Source organism: Mobula hypostoma, chromosome 7 (genome assembly GCF_963921235.1).
Source record: "Mobula hypostoma chromosome 7, sMobHyp1.1, whole genome shotgun sequence".
Lineage (NCBI taxonomy): Eukaryota > Metazoa > Chordata > Chondrichthyes > Myliobatiformes > Myliobatidae > Mobula > Mobula hypostoma.
In genome coordinates, this window is record NC_086103.1 from 182631678 (window position 1) to 182649756 (window position 18079).

Below are 18079 nucleotides of genomic sequence, written 5' to 3' on the forward strand. Positions count from 1 at the left end.
AGGAAAAGGGGGAGGGGGGAAGCCCAGAGGATGGGCAAGGGGTATAGTGAGAGGGACAGAGGGAGAAAAAGACAAGAGAGAAAAAGAATGTGTGTATATAAATAACAGATGGGGTACGAGGGGGAGGTGGGGCATTAGCAGAAGTTAGAGAAGTCAACGTTCATGCCATCAGGTTGGAGGCTACCCAGACGGAATATAAGGTGTTGTTCCTCCAACCTGAGTGTGGCTTCATCTTTACAGTAGAGGAGGCCAATCATTTAGCCTGCAGGGTTTGAGAGTTAAGGACCGGTCAGAGAGAACTGAAGTTGTCACGGGATGTGATGGAAGTTTAGTGGTTAGCTAGTGCTATTACAGCGCCAGGTGTTAGACCGGTGTTTGGTTCCCATCGTGGTCTGTAAGGAGTTTGTACGTTCACCTCGGGACTGAGTGTGTTTCCTCCGGGTGCTCTGGTTTCCTCCCACACTCCAAAGACGTACGGGTTAGGGTTAGTGAGTTGTGGGCGTGCTGTGCTGGTGTCAGAAGCGTGGCGACACTTGTGGCTGCCCCCCGCACGTCCTCGCTGATGGTATTTGTTGCACGCGAAGCATCTCGCTGTACATGTGACAAATAACGGTAATGTTTAGAGAAGAAGTTGTTGCTGGAAATCCCAGCTGGTTAGACATCACCTGTCAATATTTCATGTCAATGAATTTTGTACCAGAATGGGAAAATGTTTGATATTTGCCTGCTTTTAGACAAGTACAAATTATGAAATAAAATCTAAAAACTCTGGAATGATGCTCAGGCATCACAATGGAAAGTTAAGTGTTTCTGATCGAAGGCTCTTCTTCAGAATTCTTTACCTATATTGGTCCCAGAACAAGTCCCAATTGTGTCCTGGTCCATATCAAGACTGGTTTTATCACACTTAATTCAAAGTTCAAAGTACATTTATTATCTAGGTATGTATACTATATACAGCTTCGAGATTTGTCTCCTTACAGACAGCCACAAAACAAAGAAACCCAATGGAATCCATATGAACAAGAAGACTGTCAAACACCTGCTGTGCAGAGAAAACAAATTGCAATAATGAAAGTAAGCAAATAACATTCAGTACTGAAGTTCACCAAAGTGAGCTCACAGACACGAAGCCGGTAGCTGATTCAGGAGCCAATTAGCTGCAGGCCGCAGCCTCATTGCAGCGCAGAGATGAGTATTGTGTTCAGTTCGGGACGCCTCATTATAGGAAGGATAAACAATAAGACCATAAGACATAGGAGCAGAATTAGGCCCATTGAGTCTGCTCTGCCATTCAATCCTGGCCGATTTATTTTTCCCCTCCTCAGCCCCACTCCCCAGCCTTCTCACCGTAACTTTTGATGCCATGTGCAATCAAGAACCTATCAATCTTCACCTTAAATATGCTCAATGACCTGGCCTCCACAGCTGCCTGTGGTAACAAATTCCATAAATTCACCACCCTCTGGCTAAAGAAATTTCTCCGCATCTCTGTTTTAAATGGACACCCCTCTATCCTGAGGCTGTGCCCTCTTGTCCTAGACTCTCCCACTATGGAAAACATCCTTTCCACATCTACTCTGTCTAGGCCTTTCAACATTCAAAAGGTTTCAATGAGATCCCCCCTCGTCCTTCTGAATTCCAGCGAGTACAAACCCAGAGCTATTAAATGTTCCTTATATGATTGCCCTTTCATTTCCAGAATCATCCTTGCGAACCTCTTCTGAACCTTCTCCAAACCCTCTCCAATGCCAGCACATCTTTTCTTAAATGAGGAGCCCAGAACTGTTCACAACACTCAAGGCGAGGCCTCACCAATATCTTATAAAGCCTCAGCATCACATTCCTGCTCTTATGTTTTAGGATCCTTTTATTCCCAGTCACTGCCTCCTACCAATCAGTCCTGATGAAGGGATCAGTCCTGACGAAGGGTCTCGGCCCAAAACGTTGACTGTTCGTCTCCACGCATACTGCCCGACCTGCTGAGTTCCTCCAGCGTGTTGTGCATGTTGCTTATATTCTAGGCCTCTTGAAATGAATTCTAACATTGCATTTGCCTTCCTCACCGCCAACTCTACCTGCAAGATAACCTTTAGGCGTTCTGCACAAGGACTCCCAAGATCCTTTGCATCTCAGATGTTTGGATTTTCTCCCCGTTTAGAAAATAGTCTGCACATTTATTTCTTCTATCAACTTGCATGACCATGCATTTTCCAACATTATATTTCATTTGCCACTTTCTTGCCATGCTCCTAATCTAAGTCCTTCTGCAGCCTACCTGTTTCTTCAACACTACATGTCTCTCCACCGATCTTCATATCATCTGCAAACTTGGCAACAAAGCCATCTATTCCATCATCTAAATCACTGATACACAGCATAAAAAGCAGTCCCAACACTGACTCCTATAGAAAACCACTAGTCACTGGCAGCCAACCAGGAAAGGATCCTTTTATTCCCACCCACTGCCTCCTACCAATCAGCCAAAACTCTAACCATGCCAGTAACTTACCTGTAATACCATTGGGCCTTAACTTGGTAAGCAGCCTCATGTGTGGCAGCTTGTCAAAAGTCTTCTGAATGTCCAAATATACAACATCCACTGCACCCCCTTTATCTATCCTACTTGACTCCAACATCTTCCCAACCACTGAGGTTAGGCTAACTGGACTGTAAGTTCCTTGGTTCTGCCTTCCTCCTTTCTTAAAGCATAGGCTGACATCTGCAATTTTCCAGTCCTCTGGAGCCATGCCAGAGTCAAATGATTTGTGAAAGATCATTACTATTGCCTCCACAATCTTTACAGCTAGTTCTCACTGCATTCATTTCGCTTCCCTCACACCCTTCAACACCTGGCACACTGTTAGTATCTTCCACAGTGAAGACTGATGCAAAATACTCATTTAGTTGTTTTCTGTAGGTTTTTGAAAGCTTCTCAAACCTCAATTTACCAGTTAATTTTTGTTTTGGTGTATGCCTTCTCTTTTGCTTTTACAATTAGCTTTGACTTCCCTTGTTGGCCACAGTTGTACTATTTTGCCATTTGAGTATTTCTTTGTTTTTGGAATACATCTATCCCGCACCTTCCTCATTTTTCCCAGAAACTCAAGCTATTACTGCTGTGTTGTCATCCCTGCCAGCATCTCCTTCCAATTTACTTTGGCCAACTGCCCTTTCATACCACTGTAATTTATTTTACTTCACTGAAATACTGTTTCATCAAACTTCACTTTCTCCCTATCAAATTTCAAGTAGAACTCAATCATATTGTGATCACTGTCTCCTAAAGGTCCTTTACCTTAAGCTCCCTTATCACCTCCAGTTCAGTGCATAACACCCAATCCAGTATAGCTGATCCCCTTACAGGCTCAATGACAAACTGCTCTATAAAAAAAAATCTCATAGGCATTCAACAAATTCACTTTCTTGAGATCCATTACTAATCTGATCTTCCCAACCTACCTGCATGTTAAAATCTCCCATGACTATCATAACATTGCCCTTTTGATATGTCTTTTCTCTTTCCCATTGTAATCTGTGGTCCACATCCCATTTGGAGGCTCGTATGTAACTGCCATCAGAGTCCCTTTACCCTTGCAGTTTCTTAACTTAAGGATTCAATCTTCCAATTCTATGTCAGATCTTTCTAATGATTTGATGATATTTTTTTTTACCAGCAGAGCCGTGCTGCCCCCTCTGCCTACCTTCCTACCCCTCTGATACAACATGTAACCTTGGACATTCAGCTCCCAACTACAACCATCCTTCTGCCATGGTTCAGTGATGGCCACAACATCACACCCGAGAATCTGTAATACAGTAGTGGAACAAGATCATCTACCTTATTTCTTATACTCCATACATTTGCGATATAACACTTTGAGTACTGTATTTGCTACCCTTTTTGATTCTGCATTGCTAATGTACTGATACTCACCCTGCTGGCTGCAATTTTGTCCTATCTACCTGCCCTTCCTTGACAGTCTGACGGCACGCTACCTTTACTTTTTTACCATCCGTCCTATCCTGAGTGCCTTCACTCTGGTTCCCACCCCCCTGACAAATTAGTTTATACCCTCCCCAACAGCTCTAACAAATATTGGTTTCCCTTGGGTTCAGGTGCAACGTGTCCCTTTTGTACAGGTTATACCTCCCCCAGAATGATCCAAGAACCTGAAGCCCTGCCACCTGCACCAGCTCTCCATCCACGCTTTTATCCGTTTTTACCCTCACTGGCACTTGTATGGAACTTTTAGAGAGAGTGAGGGTGTAGAAGAGATCTACCAGGATGCTGCCTGGAAGGGGACTATGGTAGCATAGCTCGGGGTTTCAGAATTTGGAGATAATTTTCGGTGTCCTCTGTAAGGAGTCTCTGCACGTCCTCCCTGTGGAATGTGTGAACTTTCTGAGTGCTCGTTTCCTTTCATAGTCCAGAGCTGTACTGGGTGGGCTAACTGGGGATCGTAAATCGCCCCGTGATTATGTTCGGGTGAAATTGGAGTTGTCAGGGGTTGCTGGACAGTGTGGCTCGAATCACCAGATGGGCTCTGTATCTCTAAATAAAATAAAATTGGAGAACATGTCCTATGAGGGAGTGCTGAGCGAGCTGGGGAGTTTCTCTTTGCAGTGAAAGAGGAGAGGAGATGTGACAGAGGTGTTTAAGATGGAGAGGCATAGATAGAGTGGACAGAAATCACCTTATTCCCAGGACCCCAAAGGCCAGTAGCCAAGGACGTCTGTTTAAGGTGAATGAGGGGAAAATTAGAGGAGGCATCAGAGGTGGGAATTTACACAGTGGAATGCTGCCTGGGGTGGTGGTAGAGGCAGAGACATTAGGGATATTTAACAGACTCTTAGATAGGCACATGGATGATAGAAAATGAGGGCTGTGTGGGGGAAGGGTCAGATTGATATGGGATTAGGTTTAGATAGGTCAGAAACACATTGGTGGCCAAAGGGCCATGCTGTGCTGTGCTATGTTCCACATTAAGAACATATGACATAGATCCCTGCAGCAGAGTGTGGGCCCTTTGGCTCACAATATTGCGCCCACCTTTTAACCTAACTTCAAGATCAATCTAACATCTCCCTCCAACTTAATCTCTCCATTTTTCTATCATCCATATACCAATCCAAGAGTCTCTCAGAATCAGCCATTCAGCCCATCGAGTTTCTACCGAATCTTTTCAGTGTCTCCAACCAGCCATGAACCTTCCCATTCTGTTCCCTCTTACCCCTCCCTGATCACTCTTTTGTACTTGCACGATACTATTGTGCTCCCTCTAAACAAATAAAAACTAGTATCATAAGGTCATAAGACATTGGAACAGAATTAGGCCATTTGGCCCATCGAGCCTGCTCTGCCATTCGATCATGGCTGATCCTTTTCTCCCCTCCTCAGCCCCACTCCACGGCCTTCTTCCCATAACCTTTGACACCGTGACCAATCACTCTCCACCTTAAATACATCCAACAACCTGGCCTCCACAGCTGCCTGTGGAACAAATTCATCCGCTGGCTAAAGAAATTTCGCTGCATCTATTTTAAATGGACACCACTCTATCCTGAGGCTATGCCCTCTTGTCCTCCACTGCCCCACCCTTTTCACATCTACTCTGTCTAGGCCTTTCCACATTTGAAAGGTTTCTTAGAGAAACATGACAACATACAGCACAAAACAGGCCCTTTGGCCCACAAAGCTGTGCCAAACATCTCCCTACCTTAGAACTACCTAGGCTTTACCCATAATCCTCTATTCTTCTGAGCTCCATGTACCTATCCAAAAGTCTCTTAAAAGACCCTATCGTTTCCACCTCCACCACCATCGCCGGCAGTCCATTCCACACACTCACCACTCTCTGCATAAAAAACTTACCCCTGACATCTCCTCTGTACCTACTTCCAAGCACCTTAAAACTATGCCCTCTCGTGCTAACCATTTCAGCCCTGGGGAAAAGCCTCTGACTATCCACACAATCAATGCCTCTCATTATCTTGTACACCTCTATCAGGTCACCTCTCATCCTCCGTCGCTCCAAGCAGAAAAGGCCGAGTTCACTCAACTTATTCTCATAAGGCATGCTCCCCAATCCAGGCAACATCCTTGTAAATCCCCTCTGCACCCTTTCTATGGTTTCCACATCCTTCCTGTAGTGAGGTGACCAGAACTGAGCACAGTACTCCAAGTAGGGTCTGACCAGGGTCCTATATAGCCGCAACATTACCTCTCGTGACCAGGATCCTATATAGCTGCAACATTACATCATCCTTCTAAATTCCAGCGAGTGCAGACTGAGAGCCACAAAACATTCCTCATATGATAACCCTTTCATTCCTGGAATCATCCTTGTGAACCTCCTCTGGACTATCTCCAATGCCAGCACATCTTTTCTAAGAGGAGAAGTCCAAAACTGTTCACAATACTCAAGGTGAGGCCTCACCGGTGCTTTATAAAGTCTCAGCATCACATCCCTGCTCTTGTATTCCTGACCTCTTGAAATGAATGCTAACATGGCATTTGCCTTCCTCACCACCGACTCAACCTGCAAGTACTCCAAATTCCTTTCCATCTCAGATTTTTGGATTTTTTACTTATTTAGAAAATGGTCTGCACATTTAAGTCATTTGCCACTTTCTCGCCCATTCTCCTAATCTGTCCAAGTCCTTTTGCAGCCGCATACAAATCTACAGCACGTTACAGGCCCTTCGGCCCACAATGTTGTGCCAACCATGTAGCCTACTCTAGAAACTGTCTAGAATTTCCCTATTGCATCACCCTCTATTTTTCTAAGCTTTGTGTATCTATCTAAGAAGCTCTTAAAAGACCCTATTGTATCAGCATCCACCACCGTCGCCGGCAGTGCACTCCACGCACCCAGCACACTCTTGTGTGAAAAATCTACCTCTGACAACCCCTCGGTATCTATTTCCAAGCACCTTAAAATTATGCCCCCTTGTGTTAGCCATTTCAACCCGGGGAAAAGCCTCCGGTTATCCACACAATCAATGCCCCTCATCATCTTGTATACCTCTATCAGGTCACCTTTCATCCTCCATCACTCCAAGGAGAAAAGGCCAAGTTCACTCGACCTATTCTCATAAGGTACTCCCTCCAATCCGGGCAAAATACTTGTAAATCTCTTCTGCACTCTCTCTATAGTATCCACATCCCTCCTGTAGTGAGGAGACCAGAACTGAACACAGTACTCCAAGTGGGGTCTGACCAGATCTTATACCCACGGTTGATGAATGCCAACCCTGTATTCGGACTTCAAATTCAACCTTCGAAAGTGAATCATTTCACACTTTCCGCATTGATGTAGCAAATAAGTAGGGAGATGGTTGAGAGGTCAGACATGGAGCAACACAAAATTCCAAGAGGGTTGTCGAAGACCTAGAAAGGGCAAGACCATCAGGAGAGCTGGAAACAAAAGTAAAAACCTGCAGTTGCTGGGAATCTGAGATAAAAACAATGATAAATGCTCTACAGGTCAGGCAGCTTCCCTGAAGAAATAAACTGTTGGAGCTTCATCTGCACAAGAGACTCTGCAGATGTCGGAAATCCAGAGCAACGCACACAAAATGTTGGAGGAACTCAGCAGGTCAGGCAGCATCTATGGAGAGGAATAAACAGTTGATGATTTGGGCCCAGACCCTTCATCAGGACTGGAAAGGGGGAAAAAGCCAGAATAAGGAGGTGGGGGGGGGGGGGAGAGGAAAGTGATTAAGATATATGATTATAAATGACCTGGATGAAGAAGTTAAGGGTGGTTTAGTAAGTTTGCTGATGACACAAAGGTTGGGGGTGTTGTGGATAGTCTGGAGGGTTGTCAGAGGTCACAGTGGGGCATCAATAGGATGCAGAACTGGGCTGAGAAGTGGCAGATGGACTTCAACCAGATAAGTGTGAAGTGGTTCATTTTGATAGGTCCAATTTGAAGGCAGAGTGTAACACAAATGGTAAGACTCTTGGCGCGTAGAGGATCTGAGAGATCTGGGGTCCGTGTTGATAGGACACTCAAAGCTGCTGCGCGGGTTGACAGTGTTGTTAAGAAGGCAAATGATGCGTTGGCATTTCATTGCTTTTTTTCCATGTGCAAGTGACAAAGCTAACTTTAAACTGAACCCACGTACTTGTCCAAATGTCTATTTAAATGTTGGGTACTTTGGGGGCCGAAGCTGGGAGGTGATAGGTGGAAGAAGGAGGACTCTGATAGGAGAGGAGAGTGGACAATGAAAGAATGAAAAGGGGGCGGGAGGAGCCAGGGGTAGATGATAGGCAGATGAGAAGAGAAGGGGTAAGAAGGGAGTGGGGAATGGAAGAAGGGGGAAGGGGAAAGGGGAAAAATGACTAGAATTTTGTAATAAATTCTGCAATAAGAGCTAATTCTCATGACACTTCTACCCCGGATACGTATGCAGTGCCATTACTGTAACACTTTATGGTGCCAGTATTCAGTGTTCAGTTCCCACTGCTGTCTGTACGGAGTTTGTATGTTCTCCCCGTGACCGCGTGGGTTTCCTCTGGGAGCTCTGGTTTCCTCCCGCAGCCCAAAGTCGCTTAATTGGTCAAATGGGTGTAACTGGGTGGTGTGGGCTTGCTGGGCCGGGAAGGCCTGTTACTGTGCTGTAGCTCTAAATAAACGAACAAACAAACTCAAAGAATCTTGAATATGTTTATACCAAACTTTCAGTAAGAAAATAAAGTTAATTATTCCAAAAGCTTGGAATTCCTTCCTGCTGTACAGCGTCCTGTTTAACTGCAGTGGTACAGAGTTTAGGAAGTTCAGATGCCATATTGGAACTTAGAACAACATTCTCCTGCGTGGTGGGGTACAGGATTTGCCGGCGCCCCGACCCTCAGAGTTTGCAAAGTGTGTACTCCTTAATATCCTCATGCGCAAAACCATCCTGATCTGCCAGCTCCGTGCGGTTGGTGCTGAGGGAACGTGCCGTGTTCTGGTCTCCTCCGGATCAGACGAGTCCTCTGACAGCAGAGAAGTTGGTCCTCATCGCCTGGCTGGTTTGGGCATCAGGTAGACCTTGACCTGCTTGCTGAGATTAATGGTGCCCTCGATGACATTGGTTGCCTGCGGTAAAGAGTCCAGGCTGTCGCCCCAGGCTGGTCTGGAGAGGGCGCTAGGGCTGGCTGCCTGGCTCTTACTGGAACTGTAAGCCAGCAATAAGCGGACTCCCACCTGGCAGGGCTCTGTGGGGCAGAGGGAGAGGGCCAAGTGTTAACGTACACACAGGAACAGGCATATACATACACGTACACACAGAGGGAGATGCCCAAACGACCTCTGGTTCTAGTCTCACCCAACTCCAGTGGAAAAAGCCTGCTTGCATTCACCCTATTTATACCCCTCGTAATTTTGTATACCTCTATCAAACCTCCCTTCGTTCTCCTATGCTTCAAGGAATAAAGTCCTAACCTTTTCAACCTTTCCTGATAACCATTATATGTAGGAGGAGAATTGGGCCATTTGGCTCATCTAATCTGGTTCCACCATTCCATCATGGTTGATTCATTATCCCTCTCAACCCCATTCTCCTGCCTCCTCCCTGTAACCTTGGACACCCTAATTAATCAAGAACATATCAACCTCCACCTTAAATATAACCAGTCCCTTAGCCTCCATGGCTATCTGTGTCAATTGATTTCACAGATTCACCAATCTCTGGCTAAATGAATTCCTCATCTCTGGTCTAAATGGATGTCCCTCTATTCAGAGGCTGTGCCCTCTGGTCCTAGGCTCGCCCACTATGGGAAACATCCTCTCCACGTCCACTCTATCTAGGCCTTTCAATATTTGGTAGGTTTTAATGCGACTCCTCCCCCACCACTTTCTTCTAAACCTCACCGAGTACAGGCCAAGAACCATTAACCCTTTAATTCCTGGGATCATTCTCATGAACCTCCTCTGCATCCTTTCTCAGATAAGGGGCCCAAAGTTGCTCACAATACCCCCAGTGCGGTCTGATCAATGCCTTACAAAGTCTCAGAATTACATCCTTTATTTTATAGTCTAGTCCTCTTGAAATGAATGCTAACATTGATTTTGCCTTCCTCACCAGCAACTCAACCTGCAAGTTAGCTTTAGGGAATCCTACATGAAGATTCCCAAGTCCCTGAGCACCTCTGATTTCTGAATTTGTTTCCCATTTAGAAAATAGTCCATACCTTTCTTCCTTCTACCAAAGTGCTTGATCATACATTTCTCTATACTGCTAAAGTGCATAACCGTACACGACCCTTCCATCTGCCACTTCTTCGCTCATTCCCCTAATCTGCCCAAGTCCTTCTGCAGGCTCTCTGCTTCAACACTACCTACCCCTCTACCTATCTTTGTATTGTCCACAAACTTGGCCCCATCACCCAGATCATGGACGTATAATGTTGAAAGAAGCAGTGCCAATACTAACACCACTAATCTCCGCCAGCCAATCAGAAAAGGCTTCCTTTATTCCCACTCCTCTTGCCAGTCAGCCAATCTTCGATCCATGCGGGTATCTTTCCCGTAGTACCATGGGATCTTATCTTGTTTAACAGCCTCATGTCAAAGGCCTGAAAATCCAAGTACTTAACATCCACTGTCTATCCTGCCTGTTATTTCCTCCAACAATTTAGGTCATCAATTCCCACAACATCCTTGTAAATTTTCTCTGTATTTTTTCCAACCTTATTAATATCTTTGCTCAGGTACAGTAGCTGAACAGAACTGCACTCAATAACTCCAGATTTGACCTCACCTATGACTTATACAACATCAACATAACATCCCAACTCCTGTACTCTGATTTATGAAGGCCAACATGCCAAAAGCTCTCCTCAGGACCTCTGAAGATAGCTTTTGGCACATTAGCCTCCATTCGTGATGCCACTTTCAGGGAATTATGGATCTATATCCCCAGATCCCCTACCATTAAGGCAGAACAATTCTACAATTCAATGTCCTGCTTTGTTTGGGACTCTGATGAAACTGTTAAGGCCGTAAGACCTAAGACAAAGGAGCAGAAGTCGGCCATTTGGCCCATCGAGTCTGCTCCGCCATTTTATCATAAGCTGATCCATTCTCCCATTTAGTCCCACTCCCCCGCCTTCTCACCATAACATTTGATGCCCTGGCTACTCAGATACCTATCAATCTCTGCCTTAAATACACCCAATGACTTGGCCTCCACTGCCACCAATGGCAACAAATTCCATAGATTCACCACCCTCTGGCTAAAAAAATTTCTTCGCATTTCTGTTCTGAATGGGCGCCTTTCAATCCTTAAGTCATGCCCTCTCGTACTAGACCCCCCCGTCATGGGAAACAACTTTGCCACATCCACTCTGTCCATACCTTTCAACATTCGAAATGTTTCTATGAGGTCTCCCCTCATTCTTCTAAACTCCAAGGAATACAGTCCAAGAGCGGACAAACGTTCCTCATATGTTAACCCTCTCATTCCCGGAATCATTCTAGTGAATCTTCTCTGTACCCTCTCCAACGTCAGCACATCCTTTCTTAAATAAGGAGACCAAAACTGCCCACAGTACTCCAAGTGAGGTCTCACCAGCGCCTTATAGAGCCTCAACATCACATCCCTGCTCCTATACTCTATTCCTCTAGAAATGAATGCCAACATTGCATTCCCCTTCTTCACTACCGACTCAACCTGGAGGTTAACCTTAAAGGTACCCTGCACGAGGACTCCCAAGTCCTCGTACAGAAACTGTTTAGTTTCTCACCTGTCCACGCCGTGTGGGAAAGATAGACCTGAGTAATCAACCTGTGTCTTCCAGGCCCAGGATTTCGAAAATCCGCTGGTTTGGGATGGATTATGTGGGCCTGGCCGTCAGGATAGGTGACCTGTAGGTGACACAACACAGGTAGCTCAGGCATGCAGCAACACAGGGACACACTGTGACACCTCCCATTGTCCATTTACTCCACTTGTATTCAAATGGACAAAAATCCCGCAGATATAATAGAACAGATTAAAGAGATTCAACCGTCTGAATGGTGCAAAAAAACTAAAAAAGATCCGTAAGTGCCAGTCCTGTAGGCAAAAACACCTTGTTAATGAGAGAGATCAGAGGAGGATGGCCAGACTGGTTCAAGCTGACAGGAAGGTGACAGCAACACACGTTACAACAGTGGCGTGCAGAGCAGCATCTCTGTACACACAACACGTCAAACCTGGAAGTGGTTGAGCTACAGCATCAGGAAACCACAAGTATACGCTCAGTTGCCACTTTATTAGATATAGACGGTACAAAATAAATTGGCACATATGCAATTACAGCTACCTCTAACAGATGCCTCACTGATTGTGACTGAAAATCAAACAAAAAGCTACAGATGCTGGCAATCTGAAACAAAAAGACCCGAAACACTAACTCCAGACGCTGGCTGACCTGCTGAGTGCTTTCAGCATCGTTTACCTTAACAGATCGTGATGACCTACCTGCACTTTAATGGTGGACTGCGGATCCTGTACGTGTTCCAACGTGGAGTCCACGTCTACGGCAAGCACCAGGCCGGATGTGAACCGTAGGGGGTTGTCTGACTCTCCAGTGGGCTCAATGATGGTTGCCGAGGCTTTGTACAGCTACCAAAACAAAGAGGGCCAGTTTCGTAAGCACTTCGAACACCTTCCAGAATGCTACTCAACGTTCGTCGGATTTTAAGAGGAGACACTGGAACCCAGCACAATGCACAAAAGAGCAGCAGGAGCTCAGCAGATCGGGCAGTGCTGCATGTAGCAGACAGTGTCACTGATCAGGATTCAATTCCTGCCGCAGTCTGTAAAGAGTTTGTACGTTCTCCCTGTGACTGCGTGGGCTTCCTCCACATCCTCTGGTTTCCTCCCACAGGCCGAAGATGTTAAGAGTTAGGGCTAGTAAGTTGTGAGCATGTTACGTTGGCACTGGAAGAACGGCAACACTTGCAGGCTGCCCCCAGCACATCTCAGACCGTGTTGGTCAGAGATGCAATCGACACATTTCACTGTATGGTTGTGTGATGTTTATGTGACAAATAAAGCTCATCATTAAACTTTTTTTAAAACCTTTATCTGTTGAGGGAAATGGATAGAAGCCAGATTCAAAAGGTGAGCGGAAAGCAGACAGTGTGATCTGGTGAGTGAGAAGAGGAAGGCAGGAGGGTGGGGGAGAAGAAAAGGGAGAAATTATCGTGGGGCCGAAGAACTTTGACATGTCCCCTTCAACCTTTACCAGTTTTTAATTGATGCATCACACCAGTTTGGTATGGCAACTACTCTGCACATGACTGCAGAGAGTTGTGGACATAGCTGAGGCTCCCCTCCAAGGAATCTGTCTACACTTTCCTCTGCCTTGACAAAACAGACAACATAATCAAAGACCCACCCACCGCAGACAATCCCTCTTCTCTCCTCTCCCACTGGGCAGAAGATACAAAAGCCTGAAAGCACGTACCACCAGGCTCAAACATAGCTTCTATCCTTCTGTCATCAGATTCTCAAAGGGACCTCTTATACAAGATGGGTTCTTGACCTCACAATCTACCTCGTTATGATCTTGCATAAGATTGGGTATATTTAAAGCAAAAGTGGATAGGTTCTTGATTAGTAAGGATGTCAAGGGTTACGGAGCGAAGGCAGGAGAATGGGGTTGATAGGGATAATAAATAAGCCATGATGGAATGGCAGAGCAGACATACGAATCCTATGTCTTAATGATCTATGGTCTAATGAAGAACCTATCAACCTCTGCTTTAAATATACCCAATGACTTGGCCTCCACAGCCATCTGTGGCGACGAATTTCACAGATTCACTGCCCTCCAGCTAAAGAAATTCTTCCTCATCTCTGTTCAAAATAGATGTCCTCTATTCTTAGCTGTGCTCTCAGGTCCTAGACTCACCCACATCCACTCTATTGACCCCTTTCAGTATTCAATAAGTTTCAGTGAGAACTTACCCCCATGCTTCTAAACTCCAGTGAGTACAGGTCCAGAGCCATCAAACACTCCTCATATGTTAACCCTTTCATTTGCAGGATCATTCTCGCGAACATGCTCTGGACCCAAATGACACGTTTCACTGTATGTGTCAATGTACACATGACAAATAACAATGAACCTTGAATGTATTTTCACAGGACGGCAGCCCTGACTCTATAGCAGACTGTCGGAACTGCCTACGAATTTCGATCCATTTCCTTGTATAGAGTTAATGACAGCACCACTTTCTTTGAAACACCACAGAGTGAATCATGACATTCTCTGAGTTTGAGAATTACTCAATCAGTAAGTGGAGGTTTGATTTCTGTACACAAGGTAATTCAGCTGTCAACTGGAGATTTCCAGCAATGGCCATCAGGTTAAAACTTAGTGATACAGTGCAATAACAGGCCCAACGAGCCCACGCTGTCCAATTACACTGCGTGACCAATTAACCTACTAACCCATACGTCTTTTAGCTTCTATGTTTCATTAAACAAGAGACCTACAGACTGTGTATCCCTCGGGAATCTGTCAATTCCAAATTTAGTTTCAGCTTCCCTAAATTCTGATTTTAGGCCAAAACTGAATGCATTTCTGGTCACCTACATACAGGAAAAGATTATTAATAAGAATGAAAGAGTGCAGAGAAAATGTGCAAGTATGTTGAGGTATAGGGAAAGGTTGAACAGGTTAGAACTGATTCCTCGGAGATAGGAGAATGAGGGGAGATTTGATAGAGATATACAAAACTACGAAGGGTAAATGCGAGCAGGCTTTTTCCACTGAGGTTGGGTGAGATTGGAAACAGAGGTCATGGGTTAAAGGTGAAAGGTGAAACGTTTGAGGGGAATCCAAGGGGGAACCCCTTCACTCAGAGGGTGGTGAGAATGTGGAATGAGCTGCCAGCAGGAGTGGTGGATGTGAGGTTAGTTTTAACATTTAAAAGAAATTTGGATATGTACATGGATGGGAGAGGTAGGGAGGGCTATGGTCCAGGTATAGGTGAATGGGACTAGCCAGAATACTAATTTGGCCTGGAGTAAACAGGCACTGTAGAGCTCTGTGACTCTACTTGGTTGAGAGGGTAATGGAATGCTGTGGTCTGGTTTTTGGTGGATGGGAGGCCAGGCTGGTGCAGACAAGAAGGGCTGAAGGGCCTGCTTCTGTACTGTAGTGACCTATGACTCTGACCAGGCTGGCATGGACTAGATGGGATGAAAGGCCTGTTTCTGCAGTGTAATGCTCTCTGACTCTCTGACCCTCTGACCAGGCTGGCACAGACCAGAAGAGCCTGTTTCTGTGCTGCAGTGCTCTATGACCAGTCTGGCATTGACTAGACAGGCCGAAGGGCCAGTTCCTGTACCGCACTACCCTGTGGCTCTATGACTAGGCTCACATGTCTGTGCTGAAGTGCTCTACGACCCGACCAGGGCAACATGGACTAGATGGGCTGAAGGGCCTGCTTCAGTGGCTCTATGAGAATGAACAGTACCTGCTCCGGTAGCTTCAGCAGGATGAAGTTGCTGTGCCGAAGAGTGGTCTGCAGAATCTTCACCACCTCCATGGGCTTGCAGGCCATCAGCCTGGGCAGAATGTCCAGCAGCTTCTCCACAAAGCTCTCCTGTAGGTGCTGCAGCTCTGCCGCAAAGTACCTGGGAGAGGGATTACAGGTGAGGTTAACAGAGAAACTCAGCGCGGCAAGGGGAAAGCCTTCAACTCTAACACACCTGCCTGGGGCAGCAGGGTAGCACAGTGCTTTACTGGGCCGGAAGCCACTGAATGGGGTTCAATTCCCACTGCTGTCAGTAAGTAACTTGTACACGCTCCCCAGAACTCAAAAGTTGTAGAACTTGTAGGGGCAAAAATTAGGGTGGACGGTCGGAATCTTTTCACCCCAGGGCAGAGATGTCAGAACTTCACCTTGGACGGACTCAAGCCTGGCTGCCAGTAACCCCATCCTGTAAAAACCCAGACTTTCAGAAACACCAGAAGCTCCATCCCTGGGAGAGGAAGGATACACGAAGAAGTTGGGCTATACCTGGAGACAACATGAAAGACTGGCCCAGGCGAGCTACTGTCACTGGCCTATGCCCCGGTAGGGCTGAAGGGCTTAACTAAGCAAGCAAGCAGAGATGTCATAGTCTGTAGCTGTAGAGCAAGAGGGGGAAAATTTAGAGATATGCAGAGATTTTTCACAGAGAGTGGTAGGTGTAAGGGACATGCTGCCAGGAGCAAGGGTAGAAGCTAGGACAGTTCAGTAGTATAGTGGTTAGCTTCCTGCTATACATCACTAGTGATAGGAAGATTGGGATCCAATTCTGCCACTGTCTGTAAGCCGTCAGTATATTCTCTTTGTGATCGCAGTGGGTTTTGTCTGGGCGCTTCGGTTTTCTCCCACATTCTGAAGGTGTGCAATGTAGGGTTAGTTACCGAAGCCACGCTGCTGCCTTGCCACCTGTCTCACCACCAAACAAGGGAAACAGGGCTACAGAATCTTAAATTATCAATGTCCAACAGGGTCTTCTGGTCGCAAGAAAAACAGTCAAGACAGGTCACACACAGTTACACTACACTCTGCTTTCGCGCACCAACTCCCAAGTCTTCGAGTAGCCGCAGGTCAGCTCCTCTGAACCCTTTCTGACCCGACTGCCGGATTCCCCTTCTCTGGCCTGACCACCAGCTTCTCCCTCTCCAACCCGACCACCGGCTTATCCTTCTCCAGCCCAACCACTGGCTTATCCTTCTCTGACCTGACCACCAGCTTCTCCCTCGCCAACCCGACCACCAGCTTATCCTTCTCCAACCCGACCACGGCCTTATCCTTCTCCAGCCCGACCACTGGCTTATCCTTCTCCGACCTGACCACCAGCTTCTCCCTCGCCAACCCGACCACCAGCTTATCCTTCTCCAACCTGACCACGGACTTATCCTTCTCCGGCCTGACCACCAGCTTCTCCCTCTCCAACCCAACCACCAGCTTATCCTTCTCCAACCCGACCACCGGCTTATCCTTCTCCGGCCCGACCACTGGCTTATCCTTCTCCGATCTGACTGCCAGCTTATCCTTCTCTGACCCGACCGCCAGGTTCCCCTTCTCTGACCCGACCGCCAGGTTCCCCTTCTCTGACCCGACCGCTGGCTTCTCCTTCTCCGACCTGAGAGTCAACTTCTCCTTCTCTGGCCCGACCACTGGCTCCTTTGACACCTCAGTCAAACAATGAGCAGATCACTGATGTGGTGGACCTACTGTACCCGTAGTTTTCCTGCAACCTATTCCCTGGATTTGGATCTGCCTTATGGCAGTAGAGGAGGCCACAGGCAGACATATCAGAAAGGGAACAGGAAATCCTGCCTTCTGCAGCGGACACAGCGAAGGTCCTTGACAAAGCGATTCCCCCATCTACATTCGATATACGGGAGATGGATTGGAATTGATTTCAAGTACAAGGTACACTGAAAAGCTTGTTATTTATTGAGTTACAGCACCAAATAGGCCCTTCCGGCCAATTGAGCTGTGTTGTCCAGTAATCCCCTGATCTAACCCTGGTCTAATCATAGGACAATTTATAATGACCAATTAACCTACTAACCAGTACATCTTTGGACTGTTGGAAGAAACTAGTGCACCCAGAGAAAACCAATGTGGTCTCACAGGGAGAATGTACAAACTTCTTACAGAGAGTGCTGGTCGCTGGTGCTGTAAAGCCTTGTGCTAACCACTACAGTACAACGCTGCCCACTTGTCTGGCATACTGTTCATACAGATCATTGCACAGTATACTGAGTTCAAACATTAACAATGCAGAATAAAGTGTGCAGGCAGACAATAAAGTGCAAGATCTTAACGAGGTAGATCATGAGATCAAGAGCAAAGCTTATCACACTTGAGGTCTGTTCAAGAGTCTCACAGAAGTGAGACAGAAGCTCTTCTTGAGTCTGGTGGTACATGCTTTTAGGTTTTTGATTCTTCTGCCTGATGGGAGGGGTTGAAGAAGAAACGACCAGGTGGGTGGGGTCTTTGTTTATATTGGCTACTTTACTGAGGCAGCTGGTGGAAGTGATTATTTAGAGGTAAAGCACGGAACAGGTCCTTCCTGCCCAGCA

The 18079-nt window shown here is 46.3% G+C and overlaps 1 protein-coding gene across 1 annotated transcript in view; it reads right to left on the reverse strand.

Moving 5' to 3' along the window:
* Positions 1 to 5: 5 nt before the first annotated feature.
* The window catches only part of ints4 (integrator complex subunit 4), a 115640-nt gene continuing 97566 nt past the window's right edge, over positions 6 to 18079 (reverse strand). The window contains exons 20-23 of the mRNA XM_063054678.1: positions 15468 to 15627; positions 12457 to 12600; positions 11738 to 11858; positions 6 to 9208 (exon numbers count right to left, since the gene is read on the reverse strand). Of these exons, the coding sequence (XP_062910748.1) occupies positions 9009 to 9208; positions 11738 to 11858; positions 12457 to 12600; positions 15468 to 15627 (625 nt within the window). The 3' untranslated portion in view covers positions 6 to 9008. The remainder of the gene's footprint in view (positions 9209 to 11737; positions 11859 to 12456; positions 12601 to 15467; positions 15628 to 18079) is intronic.